Below are 12,270 nucleotides of genomic sequence, written 5' to 3'. Positions count from 1 at the left end.
TTCCATGTCCAGTTCTAACTGTTGCTGCCTGGCCTGCATGCAGATTTCTCAAGAGGCAGGTCAGGTGGTCTAGTATTCCCATCTCTTTCAGAATTTTCCACAGTTTATTGTGATCCACGCAGTCAAAGGCTTTGGCATAGTCAATAAAGCAGAAATAGATGTTTTTCTGGAACTCTCTTGCTTTTTGCATGATCCAGTGGATGTTGGCAATTTGATCTCTGGTTCCTCTGCGTTTTCTAAAACCAGCTTGAACGTCAGGGAGTTCACGGTTCATGTATTGCTGACGCCTGGCTTGGAGAATTTTGAGCATTACTTTACTAGCATGTGAGATGAGTGCAATTATGTGGTAGTTTCAGCATTCTTTGGCATTGCCTTTCTTTGGGATTGGAATGGAGACTGACCTTTTCCAGTCCTGTGGCCACTGCTGAGTTTTCCAAATTTGCTGGCATATTGAGTGCAGCACTTTCACAGCATCATCTTTCAGGATTTGAAATAGCTCAACTGGAATTCCATCACCTCCACTAGCTTTGTTCATAGTGATGCTTTCTAAGGCCCACTTGACTTCACATTCCAGGATGTCTGGCTCTAGATGAGTGATCACACCATCATGATTATCTGGGTCGTGAAGATCTTTTTTGTACAGTTCTTCCGTGTATTCTTGCCACCTCTTCTTAATATCTTCTGCTTCTGTTAGGTCCATACCATTTCTGTCCTTTATTGAGCCCATCTTTGCATGCAATATTCCCTTGGTATCTCTAATTTTCTTGAAGAGATCTCTAGTCTTTCCCAATCTATTGTTTTCCTCTATTTCTTTGCATTGATTGCTGAAGAATGCTTTCTTATCTCTTCTTGGTATTCTTTGGAACTCTGCATTCAGATGCTTATATCTTTCCTTTTCTCCTTGGCTTTTTGCCTCTTTTCTTTTCACAGCTATTTGTAAGGCCTCCCCAGACAGCCATTTTGCTTTTTTGCATTTCTTTTCCACGGGGATGGTCTTGATCCCTGTCTCGTGCACAATGTCATGAACTTCATTCCATAGTTCATCAGGCACTGTATCAGATCTAGGCCCTTAAATCTATTTCTCACTTCCACTGTATAACCATAAGGGATTTGATTTAGGTCATACCTGAATGGTCTAGTGGTTTTCCCTACTTTCTTCAATTTGAGTCTGAATTTGGTAATAAGGAGTTCATGATCTGAGCCACAGTCAGCTCCTGGTCTTGTTTTTGTTGGCTGTATAGAGCTTCTCCATCTTTGGCTGCACAGAATATCAGACGGTGGGTTTCAGTGGGATTTGTAAAGGGAGGCCCCTGCTCACTTCAGCACCTCATTCTTCCCCCGGACCGTGGGCCCCTGAAAAGCAGGTGCAGCTGGAGTTGTGTCTGCCTCTTTGCGACCCCATGGGCTGCAGCCAGGCTCCTCCGTCCATGGGATTTCCCAGGCCACAGTACTGGAGTGGGCTGCCGTTTCTTTCTCCAGGAGATCTTCCCGACCCAGGGATTGAACCCGGGTCTCCCACGTTGCAGGCAGACGCTTTACCACCTGAGCCACCAGGGAAAGGGAGGTATTTGTGTCTTAGTCAGCTTAGGGTGTCCCTGCATATTTTGTGCCTCGTTGCACTTGCTTCCTGCTGTGACCCGAGGCAAGAGCAGATGACCCAGGGAGGGTCTTGGAAGGAAGGAACGGAAAGCCCAGACCCACACCGTCCTCCCCTCCCCCACGTTGCGACTGTCAGCGGAACAGTATCGCCTGCCTCCCCTCCTCCCCTCAGGGAGACGGTGTCTGCCCTGCTCGTCCAGTCATCAGTGACCCGCAGGACCCCGTCCCGCTCCCTGTACGCCGGGTGTAAAAGTGGACTGAGGACCGTGCTCAGCGGCGGTTCTCCCTCGAGCTGGCCCGCTGTTCTAACAGCGTCTCCCTCTAATACGCTCTATTTCCCTCTCATCGAGTCTTAGAGCTGGAAAGTCTTTTCCAGCCCGCACCTGGACCTCGACACTTAGCAGAGAACTCGTGTGTGGCTCGTCTTGGCACAAAATGCAAGCTCAGTGCCTGCTGAGGAGCAGCGCCTCGCCTCCTGACTTAGTGGTCAGCACGTCGCTCTCGGGCGGGGCGGGGGCGGGGACACGCTGCCTGTGGCGCTTCCGGTGCGCGACCTCCAGTATGCTTTGCATTTTTAAGAGCCGTGGATTGACTGGCATGCAGTGTTTGATCTGCTGGTTGTGGAAGGCGGGGTGGCCCTTTGTTTTCCTTCGGTGATTCCTGGTACCTGTAGAGGGCACGCCCACTTCCTGTGTGGCTGGGGATGTGTAATTAGCTTTAGGCCGGGCTCCTGGAGCGGTCAGTCCTGTCCGGGGACATCCTGGTGAGAGGTCTGGCCACCCAGGCTGAGCGCGGGCGCATTTCTATAAATGGGAGCAGTTGTCTCTCTGCCCTTGCCTAGCAAAGAGTTCTTTTAAATGAAACAGTCACAGCTCTGTACAGACTAATAGGGTCATGGCTCAGGTGTTTACATTTACAGCTGTGACATATAACACATACTGATTTGGACCAGGTACTAAGTTTTCTAAAATCTCTCCAAAAGGTAGCTTTTACATTAAATAACATGGTAATTAATTACACCTTCAAAATGAAAAAGATGGGTCAAGAGTACCAGCACCGACCCCAGGACGAGTAGACAGTCTGCAAGGGGCGGCCCGAGGCTGCAGTTTCAGGATGTCTGTCTTGTCTCTTGCAGACTCTTTGCTAGGATGAAAGCCACGCATTCCTGAGGAGGCATTGCGTGTGGTTGCCTCGGAGGCCGCCTGGGTGAGGGGCTTGGATGGGGACTGCTGTCACTGAAGAATGGCTGGCCGGGGAGCCGCCCCGTCCGCTCCGCCTGGGCCTCGGGGACTGTGCTGGGCGCGGTGCCTGCCCGCGGGGGCTCTGGGCGTCAGCGTCTTCCCGTTTCGGGGGCAGTGCATATACTCTGATATTTTTATTTTTAAGAAAAGTTACTATTTTAAGAAACAGCACTTGAGAAAGGCGAGTGGCACACCATGTGGCCACTGTCATCTGAGCTTGTCCTGAGCACGTGCAGAGGCCCAGCATCCATCCTGTTCTGTGAGGACAGTTGCCTCTTATTCCCCCATGACTTCGCTGGGTTGGAGCTGGTGTTGCCCTGCGGGGGGAGGCGCCTTGTCTGTGCGTGGCTCTCGGGCCCTGGCGGGGTGCTGCGTGTGTCTGTGGGTGCTGCAAGTGTGCGGGGGTGCTGCGTGTGTCTGTGGGTGCTGCGAGTGTGCGGGGGTGCTGCGTGTGTCTGGGGGGTGCTGCGTGTGTTCGGGCCTCGCAGCCGCTTCGCTGCTCCCCTAGACGCCCCCCCAGACCCAGGCTTCCGGTGAGCAGTCCCTACTCCTCAGCCTGGTGCAGGCGGCCAGGGTCCCTGGCCACCCTGCTTTGGAGGACCCTTGCCCTTAATAGGGGTCATGTTAGAAACTGTAGCTGGTTTTTCCTGCCCTGTCTCAGCAGTTGGTGGACACTTGCATGTCACAGGTGGGACCCCTGGAATTCTAGGTGCAGTGCAGTGACAGCTCGGCAGCATGAAAACTCCTCCTGAGGCCTGAGAGGCTTGGGAACACCTTGCTAAATTGTTTATGTGGATAGAAACAAACAAACTTACGACTGAGTCTAGAACCTTACTGCACCAAGAAAGCTTTTTAAAGTATACTTTTTTGGTATAGTGGAATTTTCCAAGATTGCAATTACTGTAGACACTGAGGGGAAATTATTCTGTTCTCAGCTTTTTGAAGTATGTTAGGGTTCTCCGGAGAGAGAGATGAAGGCAATGGCAACCCACTGCAGCGTTCTTGCTTGGAGAATCCCATGGACTCCCTGTCAGGCTCCGCTGTGCATGCGGTCGCAAGAGTTGGACACGACTTAGCAACTAACCCACCACCACCAGAGAGAGAACCAGTAAGACGGAAGCAGCCTTGTTAAGAGGGGCTGGCTTCCGCAGCGATGGGGGCTGAGCCGTCCCAAGGCCTGCAGTTGGTGGGCTGGGCCCCCCCGCAGAGAGACGCCAGCAAGGGAGGGTTCCGTCAGACTCCAGCCTTTCTGTTCGGTTCACATCTTTACTTAGTTGGGTAAGGCCCGCCGACATTAGGGAGAAAAATAAGCTTCTCCCTAATAAGCTTCCAGTGAGTTCAATTATTGATCTCAATCAGAAATGCCCTTACACCCAGAATACTGTTCGACAAAATGACCGGGTGCCCCGCAGCGTAAGTTAACAGAAGATTTGCCATATCCCACAAGTGTGGTTTCCCCTTCAGAAAACGCCACTGTTGCAAGTGTGCGTGGGAGACAGCGTGGACTGAGGTGCCGGGCTCGGCCCAAGCACGCCGGTTTGCACCTGTCACAGTGACGCAGCTCAGCCGTGGCTGTCTGTTTAGTTCCTGGTATACTCTCGCTTGAATGGTTACATGTCGAAATTCAGGTGTGTTTTACTATAAATCGTTTTCACATTGTTGGCACATTGTGTAGACGTTTTTAGAAAGAATGTGTGTAATGAATAGGTTGTCGCTGGATTTCATTTCAGCAGTAAAGGTGTGCTTACGTATCTGGTAGAGAGAGGGCACCCGGGCCCGGCAGCGTGCCCAACCCCACGTTGCCATTCCCCCGGGCCAGTCTGTCCGCGTCTGAGCCCTGAGAGCTGCTGCTGTGCTGGTCTCCTCTCAGACGCCTGCACAGCGCAGTCCTCGTCATCTTGCCAGGCACTGCGCGGCCTCGGGGTCTGCTTCCCAGAGGCTCTGGTTCGATGCCATCGGTCTCCCTAAAGAGTAGCACTGTCCAGAACCAGTCCACCTGCCGCACAGCTCACCCGCTAAAATGGAACGTTTGGGAATTGCCTGGCGATTCAGTTTAGACCTGCATGCTTTCACTGCCGAGGGCCCGAGGTCAGGCCCTAAGCTGGGGAACTGAGATCCCAGAAACCTCACAGTGCGGCCAAAAGAGATGTAAATTCAGTGGTTTTTAGTATATTCACAGGGTCACCACCGTCACGAGGCACGTTTAGAATGTTTCATTCCGAAGAGAAACCTACACCCATGAGTGGTTAGTCCTGTGTCCTTCCCCTGGGCACCTCTGCACAGCTTTCTGCCTCTGGGTTGGGTTTTTTTGGGAAATTTGTGTAAATGGGAGTCACAGAGTACATGGTCACTGGGATCTGGCTGCTTTTATCTGGTACAGTGTTTTCAAGGCTCATCCATGTTGTGCCAGTTATACCCAAGGAATAAACAGTTCACTGGATGGATAGACCACGTGTGTGTGTGTGTGTGTGTGCGTGTGTGTGTCTCAGTCGTGTGTGACTCTTTGCGGCCCCGTGGGCCGTGGCCCACCTGGTTCCTCTGACCATGGGATTCCTCAGGCAAGAATCCTGGAGTGGGTGGCTGTTTCCTATCCAAGGGATCTTCCCGACCCAGGGATCGAACCCACCTCTCCAGGTGGATTCTTGACCACTGAGCCACCTGGGAAGCCGTTACATTCTGTTTATCCATTGCCAATTAATGGACGTTTAAAATTGAAACAAAAAGTTATCTGGTATGCAGAAAGCATGTAAGCAGGGAACTGTATGATAATGTGTGTCCAGTAAGTAACAAACACACGTTAATAAGTAACGAGTTATTTAAAAGCTAGCAAAGAATGCTGTCCTGGTTTAATTGGCCATTTTTGAGGTTGTTTGGGTTTTTTTCCTTTCTTTTTGACCGTCATGCATAATATCCCCGTGGACACGTGTACCTAAGTTTTTGTGTGGACGAACGTTTTCCTTTCTCTTGGGTGCGCATCCAGAAGTAGACTTGCTGGGCCTGCGTTGAGCACTCGAGGGGCCGCCAGGCAGTGCGTCTCTGGCAGCAGCCTGCGAGGGCTCCAGTCACGCCACAGCCTCGCCAGCGTGTCAGCGGCGCTCTCCTCGCTCGTGGCCACCCTTGTGAGTGGGGAGCGGCTGCTCGCTTGGCTGTACCTCTGGGCAGAGGCAGTGACAGTTGGCACTAGGCGGCTTTCGGTGCCCAGGAGCATCCGTGCGCAGCACAGGTGGGCACAGGAGAGGGAGTGGGGCTGAGTGGTGTGGGAAGGAGGGCTGCCCTGGAATTTGGAGCAGAGAAACTTCAGGGAACCACTGACAAGACAAGAGACTTAGAAAAGAGAAGGTGATACAAAAGGAAAGTGAGAGGCTGAAGGAAAGGTGCTTAGGATCTTGATTTTTCTGCAAAATCCACTTAGTGATGGGTCCAGCCCAGTTCTTTGCTCGTACAGGGGGAAGAGCGGAGTTGCTGGACGGCAGGGTCCACATAGCCGTGTTGTGTATGTCCTGGCAGGCGTCTGTCTGGGTCGCTTTCGGTGTCCTCTGGGAGCCTGGAGCGAGCAGCTGGTGGATCTGAAATTGAGGGAACGTCGGCCTTGGGCCGAGTGCTCGTGGGGTGCGGAAGAGGAAGGCTACAAGCTCGAGAGCAAGCAGGCGGTGAGCTGATTCCCAAGTGCGGCGTTTTCTGGAAGGAATAACCAAGAAGCTGGGGGACGGCTGGAGAGGAGCCAGAGGCCTCGCTGTGCTTTGCTTGTGGTGTGTGGCGTTAGTCGCAGTGTTCTGTTTGCTCTGAGGCCTCACCAAGGAGAGGTGGAGCAGAGCCCCTTCCTTCTGTCTCACTGTTCCTGCCGCCAGGCCAGTTGGTACAGGTTGTGTCAGGCCGGGCATATCTGGAGCGTCTGAGCGTAGTCTGGGTGAGGTGGTCGTTGAGGCTGCTGGAAGGAAGCTTTTCTCTTCCTAAAGGTTATTCTGTAAGCTTCCCTTTATTTTTAATAGTGTGTGGAAACCTTCCTAAAGCAGACCAGCCTCTCTTTTGTGCTCAGCGTGCCTGTGTGTAAAGGCCTTATGTTCGCAGCAGACTTCCACCTCTGCTCGTCCTGTTACTTTCTTTACCCATACCTGGCCAATGTGTCTTTCCAGACGTGGTCTCTCTGCAGAGACTGCTTTCTGGCTCTGCTAGTAGAGAGACGCTGGGCGGTTGTCTGGCCACAGTTCTGTGTCCTCTCCGTTACTTCAGGTCCTCTAAGCTGTGAAATCCAGCCTGTTCCAATTAGGTGGAAGGTCTCCTGTCGCGGTTCCTGCCGGTGTATAGAATGCCCTTACTTTCTGAATGAAACGTTGAGTCTTATGTTCTGATAAGGCTTTTTGGAGCTTCCTCCTGATGAAAGAGATGTGCTGGGAAGTATATCTGGATCCTGATGCTGGAGCTCCTGGGCTGTTCTGCTGGTCTCCGTGCAAGGCCACGACCCGTGTCTGAACCTAGGACTGTGCTGGATGACTTGGAAAGCGCGATCACCGTGGAGACCCGTGACCCGACTCATCCTCACTGCCAGGACGGTTGTTGCTTCTCTGCACGTGTGTGGCGGTAGCTTCTTCCGTTAGAAGTCTGGGGTCTTCTTTGTACTGAGAGAACTGGAATGCACACAATAACTGCTGATCGGTAGTATTCAAGAAGGAAGTGCATTCTGGTTAACGAGTCTGTGAATTTTTCTTCCTTAGTTTCTGTAATGACATCTAGCTTTCAGACATTTTTATTTCATGGTAAGATCCTTCTAAAACAAATTTCTGAAGCGCTCTCTTGCAGTCTTGTTCTCGGTGTAACGCCGTTTCTCTCCACAGATTTGTCTGTGAATGCATCACGAACAGGCAGCCGAGAATGAAGAAAGCAAGCAGGAGCGTCGGCTCAGCGCCTAAGGTGTCGGGGACGAGCAGAGCGCAGGCAGCGGACAAAGCCAGGCCCGAGAGCAGCTGCTCAGCCTCTGCGGGCAGCAGGCCCGTGAAGCCCGGGGCCGCAGCAGCGTTGTCGAAGGTATTTGTGTGACGTGTTTGCGCTCGGCGGGTGTAGGAGGAGCGTGTCTCCCTGCAAGGCCTGGCCTCTCCCACAAACGCCGCGTCGGTTCGGCCTCTGCTGTGAACGGTGTGAAGGGGCTCGCGGTGTGGCGGGCTTCACTGGTGTTGGGCCCGTCGTTAGCAGCGACGTCGGGCGGCAGCTCGCCTGTGAGCAGGGCGCTGTGCCTCTGGGGCAGGGCCCCCTTCCGGGAGCCCGTGGAGCGCGGCGTGGAGGCGAGTCATTTGCAGAAGCAGCTCGCGTACCGAGAAGCGGTCGGTGGTCTGGGAGAGCTGGAGAGCGGGGTGCGCCGCTTCCAGCAGGGAGACGCTGCTTCTGCCTGAGGAGGCTTGATGGGGTGCGCACGCCTGCAGGGTCTGGCCGGACGGCCAGCGTGACGTCCCCGAGCCCCGCATGGGCTCCTCTTCCCGCCCCTCCCTTCGTTACACTGCCGCGAAGGCTGTGCTGATCAGGATTAATCCCGTGTAGAACTGGGAGGCGTTAGTGTAGTTAGAGCGTGACTGGTGTTCTCGTTACACCCTTCCCTCGGAGGCTGGTTTGTTCCCTGTCAGTCGTGGGGAGTGAGGTGTTCGAGCCCCGCTTTGGGGGCAGGCTGGCCAGGCTGGCCTTGTGCGCCCTCGGGCTGCGGTCAGGGTGCAGCGGCGGGGCCTGGCTCGGGGCCGGGCCTTTGTGAGCGACGGCGGCAGGGCTTCTACGGCTCAGCCCGGGAAGCGTCCTCGGCCCACGGCTCGTCCCTGGCGGCGGCAGCCTCCGCGCGGTGCTCCCGGTGTCTCGGGAGGCTGGTCCGGTGCTCGGCTCAGTGGGCAGGGCCCCGTGGCCTTCCTCCAGTCTTGCTCAGGCCGGAAGTCACCGTGCCTGTCCTTCGCTTGCTCGTCTCGGGGTGCAGGCTGTGCCTCTGCAGGAAACGTGGAGAGCGCTGCTGCTTGTCTGACGGGGAGAAACCAGCGGCGCCTGAGACAGTCTGTCCAGAAGCCTCTGTGCACTCGGCTTCACGGACTGCGACTTAACTGTTTAAGGAAGCGCCGCGCAGGGGCGGCTGACGAGGGACTTCCTCGTATGTGTGGAAGATCTCGCAGGACGCGTTAGCTTTTCTATCCCAAGGTTGTCGAACCTGAAGACAGACTCATCCCAGGGACTGGGAGATGCCCCCAGGTTTCTCCTGGCTGTGGCCCTGCTGAGTGGCTGGGTGTCACTCTGTGACCCTGGGGCGACACCCGGAGTCGACCTTTGCCCTGCTTCTTCAGTCTGAATCAGCACGCTGAGCCATTTCCTCTGCGACAGAGCTGCCTCTCCTATAGGGGAACCGGGGTTTTCTGCCGGCCACTCAGTTGCTGGGCTGGCTTTGCTCGAGTACTGTGTAGCTGGATGACCTGTGACGTACGGGGCTGGAGGAGCAGCTTGCAGCGTCGGCACGGGACGTGCACGCGGCCAGCCGGGCTGCCTCCTCCTCGCTGGCAGGCAGTGTCTCTGCGGTTCCCTCTGGAGCGCGCCCTGAGCGTGTCAGGTCTCGAGAGGTGCGGGCCCCGGTGATAGCACCTGGTCTTGAGCAGTGAGTAGTGAGTATAGTGAGTACTTCCCTGTCGTCAGGAGGAGAGAGCCGTGTCCTCGCTGTGCGCCTGTGTGCCAGGGTCCGCGGCCTGGGCTCCGCTCGCCTGGCTGACTTCTGAGTAGCGTTGTGTGTGTGCGCACACCGGGGAGGGGCATGCAGGAGGCGATGCTGTTTGCGTACGCTTTCCCTGTACTGCAGCAGGTGCTTTCACTTAAGAAGAAAAAAGGGTCGTTGAATAGAAGTTGGAGTGAAAAGGTAAGAAGGAAAGAAGAAAGTAGTGAAAATGGAAAAATTGGAAAAAGCAAAAGGGCTTGGAGAGCCCACAAACCGGAGTGTTGTTTTGTCTTTCCTCTGTGTTTCACTGTGCTTCTCCGTGTGGCCACTCCCCACAACCGGAGTTCACGCCTGTCACTGCTCAGCTTTGATGATTCACCCCAGGGATGAGGTGTCCGCCTTTCAGTCACTCAGGTGCTGTGTGCACACACCGCTCCGTGGACACCCGCACGAGACCTCTCGCTGCCCAGCACTCACGGAACATGTGGCCCTGTTCCTGCAGTTGTGGGGTGTGGAGATGTGCCTTTCTTCTTTTTTAAAAAATACAGAATTCCTTTTTTGCTGCCCTGGGTCTTCGTTGCTGTGTGCAAGCTTGCGCTAGCTGCAGCGATTGAGGGGCCTCTCGAGTTGCGGTGCACAGGCTTCTCTCGTGGATTGCGGGCTCTAGGCCCCCCGGCTGCAGCGGCTGCAGCGCGGCCTCCGCGGGCGCAGGCTGCAGGCTCCCGAGGGCGCGGCCTGCAGGAGTCGCAACATGAGGGCTGAAGCTCCTTCGTGGCCCGGGCCCTTCCCAGACCAGAGATGGAGCCCGTGCCCAGGGAAGTCCCGTCTCTTCCTTTTGTTTTTTTGCTGCAAACAAGGATTGAGCCCAGCCCCAGCATGGAAAGTGCCAGTTCCTAACCACTGGACTGCCAGGAAGTCCCCAAGGTTTTGCCTCTCGTTGCTTCTTATTTCAGCTGTGGTTAGATCTAGTAAGATGCAGGGAAGGACCAATTCACCTTAGTGGGCAAAACTTTTGGTTCTTTGTTTGTTCAAAGAATGATTTTATTTATTTCTGGCTGTGGCTCGGGCTCTCTGGTTGCGGTGCGTGGGCTCCCGCACCGGGCTTCAGTAGCCGCAGCGCGTGGGCTCAGCAGTGTGGCTCCCGGGCTCCAGGGCCCGGGCTTAGTTGCTCCAGGGCCCGGGCTTAGTTGCTCCAGGGCATGTGAGATCTTCCCAGATCAGGGATCAAACCCCCCATCTCCTACACTGGCAGGTGGATTCTTTACCGCTGAGCCACCAGGGAATCCCTGGTTCTTTGATTTAAAAGCACGTGGGTTTTTTTTTCTTTTTTTTCTTCCTGTAGATCTTCAGCTCCTCCGTGTTCTCTCTCATTTCTAAGAGAAGTGAAATCAGGTTTCTTCACTTTTTCTTAAGTAATAAATTTATGCCCAACCCAGTTATCTAGAGTACTTGTTTCCTTTTTAAAAAGCTCATGTTTTTCAGTCATCTTCATAAACCATAAGTAAATCAAAAGGTCTTTCTCAAGTAGAATGGTCATTTAACCCTCACTGTGACCATGAAGTCTCTAGTGTTTTATCTGTATGTTATGTGGGCTTCTTAAAAAATCCCCTTCTTTCAATTTTGGCTTAGGCTACCAAAAAAAAAAAAGTAGATAAACGTTAAAAAAATAACCTTCAGAGAAACTTCTGTTAGATGCTGGTTCCATCACTGGATCACTTCAGAGCAGGGGCTCTTCCTCACTCTTAATGCTGCTTCTCCAGAGACTGCCAGGGGGCGGGCGCTGACTCCGCTGCTCCTGCTCATCTCGCTACAGCCGAGATGAGGGGTGGCAAGCAGGCCGTCCTCGCTTCTCACCCCTCACTGAATCTGGCACGTGGGGGCATACGGCGGGCTCCCGTGACATCCTTGAGTCCGTTGTGATTTTCATATTTTTAGAAAGGAGTTGCAGCTGTTTATGAGCCAGCTGCAGCACCCAGGCATGCGCTGCCTGGTGGCTGCCAGGAGGTCTCTGCAGAGGCCGTGGGCTCAGCCTGAAAGTCAAGGGCTTTGGTTAGGGTCAGAATGTTACTTAATGTCGCTCTCTCTAACCAGCTTGTTTTTAATCTTTTGTTGCTTCTAGACCAAGAGCAGTGATGACCTCTTAGCTGGGATGGCTGGAGGGGTGACTGTGACCAACGGCGGCAAAGGGAAGAAGAACGCCTGCTCCTCCGCCGCGCCGTCCGCGCCCGCGCCCGCCGCGAGCGCTGCAGAGAACAGGCTCCGGACCAGCACAGGTGCGCGCTGGGCGGGACCGCGCCGCGGCGGTCACGCAGGCGGGGCCGCGGCCTTCAGGGACTGCCGCCCGGCGTCTGACCTGTGCACAGCTGCCTGGCGTTGCAGCTCCACACGCTCCTCACCCTGTCGCTTGAGGGCCGTCCTCAGCTCCTTGACGCCCACTTTCCGTGCCAGGTGTCATCCACACATACCTGGTTATCTCTGAAGGATAAGTGCGCTTTTAAAAATACATTCCCAATGCCATCATCAGGCCTTAAAATAACCATGTTTCAAATCGTCAGTTATTCCGTAAATATTTAAATCTCCGACTGTCTTATAAATGTTGCCTACATGCACTTACTTTGTTTGGATTAGGGTTTACCAGGACTCACTGAAGGTCGGCATAGAGTGATTGCTGGCGTCTCTTAAGTCTTCATCTTTAAATCTGTGAGGCCACCCCACCCCTTTTTTTCCTCGCAATTTAGTTTTTGTAGAAGCTGGTTGTTTGCCCTT

At 54.1% G+C, this 12,270-nt stretch overlaps 1 protein-coding gene across 2 annotated transcripts in view; it reads left to right on the top strand.

Moving 5' to 3' along the window:
- The window catches only part of SPECC1L (sperm antigen with calponin homology and coiled-coil domains 1 like), an 84,796-nt gene that overhangs the window by 17,106 nt on the left and 55,420 nt on the right, over positions 1 to 12,270 (top strand). For both annotated transcript variants that reach the window (XM_040251200.1, XM_040251199.1), the window contains exons 2-3: positions 7,673 to 7,862; positions 11,624 to 11,777. In XM_040251200.1, coding sequence (XP_040107134.1) covers positions 7,710 to 7,862; positions 11,624 to 11,777 — 307 coding nt within the window. In that variant the 5' untranslated portion in view covers positions 7,673 to 7,709. The remainder of the gene's footprint in view (positions 1 to 7,672; positions 7,863 to 11,623; positions 11,778 to 12,270) is intronic.

The sequence above is a fragment of the Oryx dammah genome, unplaced genomic scaffold (assembly GCF_014754425.2).
Source record: "Oryx dammah isolate SB20612 unplaced genomic scaffold, SCBI_Odam_1.1 HiC_scaffold_12, whole genome shotgun sequence".
NCBI classification, from domain to species: Eukaryota; Metazoa; Chordata; class Mammalia; order Artiodactyla; family Bovidae; genus Oryx; species Oryx dammah.
This window is presented reverse-complemented; position numbering and strand designations above follow the sequence as displayed.